Source organism: Augochlora pura, chromosome 2, assembly GCF_028453695.1.
Source record: "Augochlora pura isolate Apur16 chromosome 2, APUR_v2.2.1, whole genome shotgun sequence".
NCBI lineage: Eukaryota > Metazoa > Arthropoda > Insecta > Hymenoptera > Halictidae > Augochlora > Augochlora pura.
In genome coordinates this window covers 23,521,643-23,532,812 of record NC_135773.1, presented here as the reverse complement: position 1 = coordinate 23,532,812, position 11,170 = coordinate 23,521,643, and the positions used below count along the sequence as shown (strand labels likewise).

The window sequence follows — 11,170 nt, the reverse complement described above, 5'->3', positions numbered from 1 at the left end:
ATGCGGATATTGTTCGTTGGGCTGTGTTCATTTTGATCAGAAACGCAAAATTTCTATACTCTATTGTTAAGTAACATCCCCGAATTATAAATGAAAAATTGCAAATCTAAATATTAGAATAGTTATTGAAATAGCTTGATATGGAATTTGTTGAAAACTTTGATCGCGGTCAAGATTTATTCATTTTCTAATTTTATGTAGCGCAGAATGTTACCTCGCGTTTCCATTGCAAAATGTATTCCTCTAAATCGTAGAATCCTTCTGCTACGTATTTTAAAAGCGATTCGATTGCTTCTTATCTCGTTATCACGACAGCTTGCTTAGGTTTGTTCATAACCACCCAGCTCGGTCGTTCCGTGGCAACCTTTAACCACGTTTAATCACTCCATTGTGAAATTTGGAAAATTTAATCGCTCCTGCGAGTAAGTTCACGATTTTGTATACGCAATAATAATGTTTGCAACTCTGGGAACCGAATTGTTCGAGTTTCGTGGAAATTACGTAACGTTTCGTTCCGATGTAACTTCCTCCGTTCGGCTGTGGATCGGACGATTATCAAACACCTATGTTACGTGAAACTGTAAAATTTCGATAATTCCTGGCTTCTTGTTTCTCCCATTTCGAACGTATCGCTGTAATAATTCCTGGTTAAGTAAAATCGCCCAGTCGCCGACCCGATATATTCGGATTAAGATCTTCGTCGTCTAATTAATTATCGTACGAGGACAAAAGTAATCGGAAGCAAAAGCTCTTGGAAGTTTATCATCTCCATCATTTTGGCAAATAATTATTCTTCGCGATTGGTATTTTTCCTCGGCGAATTAGATCACAGTTAACCGAGCCGTGGACAACGAAACTACGAAGACGCCGTCGAGACAGCCGTAGGGACGAATGAATTAATCACCCGTTCGCGTAGGTAGCCGGCAAAGTTGTTGATAAAACGCCGCCGTACACTTCCGCGAACAAATAACGAGCAACGATTAAAAATTCAATCGGCGCGCCCGATAGTTTTGCCCGTGTCCTATGAATAATCGAGTCCGGGGTACGCGGGGTTTGGTTAGTCCATGGTGCGGTTATCTGTTACACGTTCCATTACAGATTATCGACTCCCCGTGCTTGCTACGTGACTTGATTAATCGCGAGGGCTGTATATTTAATTCGTCCGCGCAATCGATTGTAATTTGTATCCGCGGGGCGGGCCGATTATCTATGGGGAATAATGCTCGGGCGCCGTGCGGCGAGAATCTTAAAGCGTCGATTGATTCCGACGAAGTCGCCGTTCTTATGAACCCGTTCTATTTATACCACCCTGGATGGAAAAGATCCGATCACTTGGGTCATCGAGCTGTGCTGTCAGCAACAACGAAAAGAAAATATAGTCATTTTGCGAAAATCACAGTCCGTTCATCCGTTAAATCTCGTTCGATCAATCGAATGAAACGATCTTTGTAAAGCTTCTCATTATTAAATGTTAGATAACTTTCTATTGAAATTGAAATTTCTATTTGAAATTATTGTAATTTAAATTTCTATTCGAAATTATTTTAATTTAAATTTCTATTTGAAATTATTTTAATTTAAATTTCTATTTGAAATTATTGTAATTTAAATTTCTATTTGAAATTATTGTAATTGAAATTTCTAATCGAAATTGTTGCTATTTAAATTTCTATTCTACTTAAATTTCTAAATCAGTATTTGCATTAATCGACGCTTTCTTCAATCATATTAACAAGTTTCAATTAATACATGAATATTCTTGGTTCCACTTAATAATTTTGTTTCCGTCACCGCTCATCCATTTTTGTTATCAACGCATAAATTCTCGCCACGCAACAGCAACATATTTACCATTCCGACGACCCGTCATTAAACTGTAGATTTTATTCAACGAATTCGACAAACATTTCAATTCGGCGGACCAGTTTTATTTCGACAACGAGACAATCGAAATTCTCGGCTAATGCAGAGCGTCCACTCGAACAAAAAAAAAACAAAACAACAACAACAACGCGGAAACAGCCCCGATCGGCCCGAAAAACTCCGCAATCTCCTCTCAAATCCCTGAAAAATCAATCGAAAAACCAAACCGACCCATCATCCCCTGAAACCATCGTCTCATATCCTCGGAGAAGCACCGTTCCGCGGGAAGCGTGCTCATCGGCATCCGCGCTGCGTACGGCAGCTCCGTCCATGGAAACTCATAGTATCCGGCGGAAAACTTCCGAAGCACAGTTCCAGCTCCTAGTTTCGGGGATGGTGGATCCATGGCGATCTCTATCCCCGTTAATTGTTTTATGGATCAACCCGGGCATCGGGGTGGCACGTGCCCCCGCGGACGCAGCGCAGAGAAACGTTAAAAAGAAACGAACGCGGCAACGAGAACCAAAAACGAAAGGCGGAAGAGAGCTCGCCGGGGTTCGGGGTCGCTGTTCTGGGGCGAAACGAGAAACACGCGGGGCCGAGCGAGAGCACCTAGGGGGTCGGTGCGGCCCGAAGGGCGAGGTAAGAAGCGAATAACGCGAGAGAATAACGTCGTCGGGCGAGAGAGGATCGTGTGCCCCAAACGTAGGAGCAGTAGGAGCAGGAGGAGGAGGGAGGGAGGGAGGGGGGACAGAGAGAAAGGGCGCGCAGGACGGAGAGGGCACGACGATCCAGAGAGTGGAGGAGCATGCGCGGGTGGGAGTGGCACCTTATTCGTCGTGCAGCTCCCGCCAAGGCTTTCTGTCAACTACGAACTCTCGATGGAAAAGGTTCCCGTCGTGGCGCCTGTCAACGACACTGTCGCGGAAAATCGCCGCGGATCGGGAATATAATCGTCCGCACGGTGCCGCCGCGTCGCTCCGGACCACCGACGGTGTGACCCGCACGTGATCCGAAAAGAAAAGCCGCATACCCTGATCGAATTTACGTACCAGTGTTACGTTACGTTGTAAAACCGATTCAGTGACAGTGTTGAGCAAACCCACATTTTGGAACGATCATCTGTGAGAGTAACGCGGGATGCGAATATAGGATACGGTGCGTCGCGAGGTGACGTTCGAAGTGCGAGTGATCCTGGATCGGATCGATGATCGGGTTCGCGGCGATCGCGGTGTAGTGGAGCGTGGCTGTGGATCGCGGATGACAGCTAAGAATCGCGGTGTCACGTGGTGGTGAAAGTGCGGCACGTGGTTCACCGGTGGATCCTCGTCCCCCGGGTTGACTTTCTCTCTTTCTCTGTCGCCTTCCTCCCCCCCCACCCTGAAAAAATAATCTGTTTTATAATTACGAGCCGGGGCTTCGAATAATTAAGGGGTTGGCGGGCGAAAGAAGCGAGGATGCGGCAAATCAGCGGACTTATTTGACGGGCGACGACGAGCGTCTTCGGATGGAAACGGGAGGCACTCGCGGGAGATAATTAATTCGGGTGCTAATTAGTACCGGGCGCGCGCGAGACGAGGCTCGAGGCTCGAGGCGAGGCGAGGCGAGGCGAGGCGCGCGCGGGAGCAGGACAAATGCGCGCGAACGCTCGGCGGTTTGATCGGCGGATTTGCTGATTAAACTCGTCGCCGGATGACCCGGAAGGATCCGGTTGAAAGGGCGGGCTAATGAGAGCCAGACCTCGGAAAATTCCTCGGGGGAACACGATACCGGGCGAAGAGAAAATTACGGATACGACACCCGAAGACCTCGACGAGGCTCCCGGCGCGAGACTTTCGCGTGATCGAATTTGGAAACGAGAGAGGCCAAGCTCCTCCACTGGCGTCTTTGTAATCGGTACAGCATTCGAACAGAAGAGGTACAGAAGCGGAGACGAACATTAATTTCGCCTAATTTGTCCGCGCGAAGATCAACCTGAACGGTCATCCTAAAGGCACTCCTAGCGACCGAACACACCTTCGCAACTGGATCGATACGGATCGATCTCCCCCGAAAGATCGCGGTGCAAGCGCGCAGTGGCCAGGGATCTCTACTCGCTTCGGCGAGCCATCGCGGTGGATTGTCCGGTTGTTCGAAGATCGCGTTCGGCGAGTGCAACTTTCGCCATAGTGTCCGCATCGTGCACCGGCGCGCTGTAAATCGCGCTGGCAATTACAGCCGGGAACCGCGGGAAAGGGAACAGGAAAATCGCGCGGCGAAAGAAAAGCCCCGGGGCCCATTAAAGCGGGAGCAGAGTGTCTGAAAGCATTCGAGGGTTGTTATTAACTATCCTAGAGAGCGGGACTATTCCGGGCGAGAGGAGCGGCGATAACTGCCGCGGCCCGGCCAGCCTGGCTAAAAAGCTTTGATGAACTTAGCGGAGGAGCGTCGAAACTGACCGGGATGATCCCGGCGATATATCCGTAGAGGATCACGGGGTGAGAGAGATCGTGGAGCTGCGCGGGTCGAATCCGTGCGGGAAAAATCATCCACCGGGCGCTGGTGGAAAACCCCGCCCAACAGGGTCGAAAGGGAACAAGGGATATTCTAATAACGAGTGATCAAGAGCAACCAGTGGATTTCATTAGCGGTCCCGTAGGAGCCGTGCGGTGACGATAAAGTCGCGGGGGGTGGACAAGGGTGAAGTCGTCAAATGTTGAGAGAACGATGAGACACTCGAGTTCGCAAGCGGGGCGGAGTGGCTCTTCAATCGGCGGATCGTACTCCAGGTGCAGCAAGTGTCCGAGGAAAATGTGGCTGCTGCCAGTTCTCCTACTCTGCTCCCTGCTGAGGACAGGTGAGTTACCTGGTTTCGTTGCCATGGTCTTCGATCGTGTCGCCGAGGCAGGCTGGTGAAAAATTCAAAGGGGCGGAGATCTCGCCTCTCTCTCTCTCCCTCTCTCTCTTTCTCTCTCTTTGCTACTCGTCGTCGTCGTCGCCAAGGTGGCGCGTGTCCGCTTCGGTCCGCTTCGGCACGGCGGCGCGTAACTTATCGCGTCCCGCTGCCACGCCGGGGCTCGTTAACGTTTTAATCTCTAATTTCGCCCCGGGAATTTAATCTTTGTCCCTCTCTTTTTCCGCGCTGCTCTCGCCGAACGACCGGGATAATTGGAATTTTTTTGCCCGCTACGTTCCGCCTGTTTACCGCCGGGGCCGAACCGGGCGGATTTTGTCATCCTACCCTCTCTCGCCCGTCCTGCTCCCGATGTCGTTCTCGTCGATTCTCGCTCGGCGAATGCTTAATTGGCGTGATAGGCGCCCCCGTGCGCGCCGCTTCGAGAGCCTCTTCGGCAGACGACCGATTCCACCGACAGCAATCCCCTGTCTAGGAGTTGGACGGACGGACGGAACCGTAGTTTCGTGTTTTCTAACGTTTGCAAGTTTGTTTCGGGATCGCCGCAGCGCACGGAATTATTCGCACGAGAACATGCCCCGCGAAGGCAGCTGGGATTTGTCGAAGTATTTGTCGTACATTTTAGCTTGTAATTTGCCAAGTTGTAAGATGATCTCGCGACGTGGAATGTTGCCGCATCCGACGGTTCGTTGCCGAGGATCTTTGCGCATTTATTACCGAGGTGGATATGTCAAAAGTACCGTTGAAAGGACTTTGGAAGGATTCGAGGAAGCTTCCATGTTCTTTGCAGCTTGTCAAAGTTAAATGAAAGAAGAAGCTTTTACGAAGAATATCTTGTTAGAAGATAATTTGGCAACATCGTTCAGACAGTTTGAAAAACGAATTTTTTAAAAACTTGATTAAATGAATTTATAATATTGCAATTACGGTATACTTTATTAATAACGTGAGTAAGGTGGATTTCGTTAACGATGTAATTATGACATTTTCAAAAACTGTAGAAAATTAATTTTTCTAATTAGAATTATTGACATTATTATTTGACGGTCGTAAAAGTGTTAGTAAATAATTATACTTCGCATTATAATTCCAATATCCAGTTTCGCGTAATTAGCAAGCAGTAAGATCGGCGATCATCCCGACATTAGTTTGACGGTCGCATGATTTTTTCGGAGGAATCAGGCAACTGGCAAAAGTCATCGGCACGAGAGGCGAAGTTCATTGGAGTGGAGCGCCCTTGGGGATCAGATTTTTCCATTCGACGCTTTCGCGCTGGTCACGCCGAACGTTTTATTCTTTTTTTTTTTTTTTCATTTCATCGTTTTTGTTTTTCCGCGTGTATTTTTTATTTATTGTTTTTCTTCCCGTTTTTTTTTTTTTTTAAGCGAATCGGTTACAAATTCTGTGCACGGCCGATCGAGTGTCATTAGGGATGCTCGTTTCGGCGTGGATCCCCGTCGGATAATCGATGTTAAGTTGTCAGTGGAGTTTATCTGTCCGAGAGCGGACGCTTTTCCACCCGGGGGCCGACTTTTTGCCCGATTTTGTCCACTGAATTTTCGCGAGTTGACACTCGGATTCACCGGATTGATCGAAAACTTTTATTTCGCTGGTATATCGCGTCCCTGATTTTGTTGCATAATGTCGCGAGGGGAAAAAAATCGTTCGCGACGCCTCCTGACAATTTCGTTTAAGAAAATAACGCGTTGACGCAACGAAGAACGTTTCTTCCTTCCCTTTCTTCCAATTGGAACCAAATTATCGGTTTATGTAAGAGGATCAAATACCTTCTAGCAACACGATCTTGCTAGACTGCCGATCTGACGTAACATTGTAGCAAAAGCAACAGAAAAATTCCTTTCAAAGTTTCGCAACTTTATAATTCTCCAGTGCGAGTAAAAATACTAAGCTGCTGTTCGAATAGTGCATTGTCTCTGTTCTAAATCAGTATATTATTGTTCATTTAACAAATCAGAAAAATCTCTAGATTGTTCCAATATGCCGCGTTCCCGTTCGGAACTGTCAAGGCGGGATAAAAACGTCAGGATATAAACTTTGATCTGCAGATAAAATCGAACCGGCCGGCAGGAAACATTTATCCCCCCGGTTCCTGGAATCGTAAAAGCTTTCTCGACGAGTTATCAAATAAATACGTTTATTTGCTGACATGCGGCAATAAGAGGGCACCATCGGTACCGAACAAACGTGCGCGCCCCGATCTTTTACAAGAAGTTGAACGCCGGTCGCCGTTGTTAAATGTTACACGGCTCGCATCTGACCGTCGAGTTAATCGTTCTCGCCAGAATTCGATTGGCAGCTTTTACAGGCCGAATAAAAGCACCGGCCCGTACACGACCGCGCATGATCTCGACTTTTTTTTCCCCCGTCGAACAGCGAGGAAATTACACGTCGAGCGACGTCGATCGCCGGGTTACAATCGCAACAACGTCGCTCGGCTATTATCGTCGCGAACAAAATTTTCGCCGATCTTCGCCGCATCGAAACGAGCAGATTTCATGCTCGGATCGTCCGCCATAATTTTTCGTATCGCTTTTGAACATTTGACGCGCTCGCGCGTGACCCGGTTGCGCATTTTCGACGGCCCATCATTGTCACGTTTCTATCGATCAAATTTTGATATTATAGCGCCTTGTCGAACGAAGTTCTTGGGGGAGGTGCGACGGTTGCATAGGCAGGCCATCGGGTGGCACACGGTCATTACTATAAACGCAATTAACCGGAAATTACCGTTAATTATCAATACTCGACGCGCAATAACTAATGTAGACAGTGGACGTAATAAATTCCGGCGAACTCGCGTAATTCGGCTGCCAACGTAATAACGAATTTTCGAACGTTGAAGTATGCAAATGAAAATTTTAATTAGCCAGTTCTATTTGGGTGTTCGAACGATATCGCAGTTCGTTTATCCCGGCCACATTGTTAGGTCTATTATCTTAATTATTTAGGGGCGTCGAAACGCGCCGCGGTCGGCGCCGTGTGCAACGTTTATTTCGCCAGAGACCGAGAGAGAGAACAACCACGCTCTGCAATATTTAACGGATCGCAGAACCGTGTAGATCCGCCTAAACACCGATCGTTATACTTTACAGAGCAAACGGCACGCGTCGCTGCCGTTGTTTGCCGGCGAATTTGATAAAACGGCTGTCAATGAAAAACATTTATTACATCCGCGTGATCCGACGATTAAGGACGTATAATTATCGGCAAATACGTTTAATTATCTGCTTGCAGAAATTCAGCAGCAACAAATATTTGACTGTTGCCCGTTGGTGCGCTGGGATGCGCCCATTATTCCCGTTCCACGCGATTCATTTTATGTTCGCGCGGGGCTCGGTCAGCGGTGCCGGTTACTGTGCGCCTCGCTTCTCGTTTCTTTTCTAACATAACTAATTTCCCTCGAATAAGGCACGGTGCTTGTTTATTAAAAAGTAAACGAAATAAAAGAACGAAATTATCTATAGAATGTAGAAATTATCTATAGAAAAATAAATAATAATCGCGGGTCGCTGCGCGAGCTTCAAGATTCCGAATCGATTCGTATCGGTTCGGGGACAAAAAAAAAAATCGGAATTATCGCCAGAGCCGAACCAATTTCCGGCGATCCGTGCGGTATTAAATTGAAACGGAGTTTCCTCGCAGCCGCCGCGGTCGCGCACGATTTTAAAACATTGTCCGCCATGACACTCCCGGAGTCGGGTAATCGAGGATTTTAGCGGACAAATGATGCGGCTCGCGCGGATCTCTCTCTCTCTCCCTCTCTCTCTCTCTCTCTCTCTCTCTCGGCTCGTGATTTTCATCGGCGTCGAGTTTGTGTGTGTGTGTGTACGTGTCGTCGCACGTACCAACAGCGATATCCGTGTACGGGGAACGAATACGAATGCAAATGTACAACCGAGTCCCCGCGTTGTTCTCGCGAGGATAATTGAAATCGCGTGTAATGAATATTTCAGCGAGGGAGAATTTTTAATAAAATTCTGCCCGATTTCACCAGCGCGACCGGGTGACGAGGGGGGACAGTGGCGAATAGAAAGGCGGGGAGGGGGGAGGGTGCAGCAGCAGCAGCAGCTGAGCTGATTTATACGTGGCGGCTGCGGAACAGTGCCCAAGAACGATGCCGAATAAACCAATTTAAACTTCCGAACCGGACAATGTTTATTCTATCGGACCGCAAAAACATGGGCTCCGGCGGGGACAGAGAGGAACTTGCTACGGAATTGGTAGCCTTTCAAAGGTGCGAGGAAAACGAAGTTGCAGAAACCGAGCGGGGGTGAGAGAGAGAGGGAGAGAGGGAGAGAGAGAGCTGAAAGGAGGGAGGAAAGGTGCGAGCGAACGAAGGATTCCTTTTGAAGCTGGGCTGTGTTTTATCGCGGGCTTCTTTGATCACGGAATAATGATTAACCCCCGGCGTGTGTCCCATTGTTCGAGGAACGTGGATTCGGGCCCGAGGTAAATAAAACCACGCGGTAATGAAAGGCTCCTCTTTTCACGCCTAGAAATCGATCACTTTCCGAGCCGGTGGCGCACAGGACCTGGAGGCTCATCGACGGGGAAAAATAGATTCGGTGATATATCGGCTCGTTTGACGTTTAATTTTCAAAACTGTAAGTTATGGCGGCCCCCCGTTTCTTTATGAACGGATTTGTTATAAACTCGATGCCCCCTGTTAACACGCTCTCGCCTAACGGAGATGTTCCGTTGTTTACTGCGGTCGTTTCTCTTGCCAAAAAAATCGCTTTATTGCGAGCTCGCCACGCGCTCGACTGTTAAACATTTAACATTAAACATCGAGAATTTTTTAAATATTGATAAACACCATCTTGTCGTTGATATCAAACAATATTATATATATTTATATAATATGTTTTCGATTTCTTTTTTCTTGTGGGTAGGATTAAGGAAACGCCAATGGATTCGTCTAAAATATAGAGTTTATTAATTATTTTTTATATGATCTTCTTCTAACCCTATTTACAACTTATATACTAACCTAAAATTAGAGAATCGCCAATTAAACGTTCCTGCTTTCCTCAGTTTTCATATCGCACAGTTTGAGGTTAGAAATTATTTTTCTAAGTTCTTCCGCGTCAGTGGCGCCGTTCCTCACGCGTCCGATCCTTAGCGGCGCGTACACGAAGCTTTCATATATCTATATATATATATATATGTATATATCTATATATATATATATAAATATATATAAATATATATATTATATTTAGTTAGTCCGACTAATTCGTTACAATCGCACAAGTTGAACAGAGACCGCCGCCCACGTTTGTGCTCGAAGCGCCCAAGTCCGTCCAAATCTCCGTTAAACGCGAGAGTTTAAGCAAACACCGGCTGGATCTAAATCAGCCTTAGACCTAATTTAGACACTTGCAGAGCGTTCGGCGGGCACACTCGACTGACCCAGTCGCTCGAGAAACTAGCCGGGACCGATCCGGAAATTGCGTAGATCAAAGTCAGACCCGAAGTTCGACCTCTCTTAGACTTGTTTTAGACCTAACCGAGAAGTTCGCCGAAGTGTTTCCGAGTACACGCGACGGCTCCAGCGCCGTGGCAGACTTAATTGAAACCTACCCTCGGACACGCCCCGGGATCCTAAGGCCGAGCTTTCCGACTCGGACCTTCCAGTTACGTAAAGCCCTCGGATGCCGGCGGTATACCGCGCGGTGCGTTTTATTTCCGCAATCGTTGCCTCGATAAATCGCGAACGGACGGAACCGTTCGGAAAGAACGCGGGGGGGCTCGATCGGAAAATTCGCAACGTCCGAGGGAACGTTGAGGAACAAAGGGGCGCAAACAAAATTCGCGAAATGCGAGGATATCGGAGGCGGGGAATAAGCGAACAAGAGAGAGAGAGAGAGAGAGAGAGAGAAAGAGAGAGAGGGAAGAAGAAGCGAGAACAATAGAGAGGAAGAGAGACGGACGCGTATTCGAATCAGTGAACGGAATCAATTTATAGAGGAGGATTTAATATCTTGGAGCGTCGGCAGACCGTGCAGTTGACGAATAAATCTCAAAACTCATTATTGAACTCATTACCGGGTTAATTGCGAAAGAAAATCGAGCTTTAGAAGGCACGCGCGCGAGGGGCAGTGCCTGGCGCAAACAAACGCGCGCCCATCCTCGGACGTTTCGACGTTAACTGCTCGATCCCGGAAAGTTTGATAGCGAGTTAGCAGGAGCTGGTCGATCATTTTTCACTTTGGCCAGACGATAGTTCTCTCGAACAGGAAATAATCGCATAAGACGTCTTTGAAGAATTTTCTAAGGCACGGGAATTCCGATTGGAATTACGGCTTCCACGGGGGTTGGAAATAATATCGAGAGGAGGTAAAAATAGTCGATACGGGATCGATACCCTCTGAAGCAAGATTATAAACAACA

At 47.5% G+C, this 11,170-nt stretch overlaps 1 protein-coding gene across 1 annotated transcript in view; it reads left to right on the top strand.

Moving 5' to 3' along the window:
* Nucleotides 1-2,745: 2,745 nt before the first annotated feature.
* LOC144478253 (uncharacterized) overlaps nucleotides 2,746-11,170 on the top strand; it is a 98,671-nt gene continuing 90,246 nt past the window's right edge. The window contains exon 1 of the mRNA XM_078196017.1: nucleotides 2,746-4,699. Coding sequence (XP_078052143.1) covers nucleotides 4,570-4,699 — 130 coding nt within the window. The 5' untranslated portion in view covers nucleotides 2,746-4,569. The remainder of the gene's footprint in view (nucleotides 4,700-11,170) is intronic.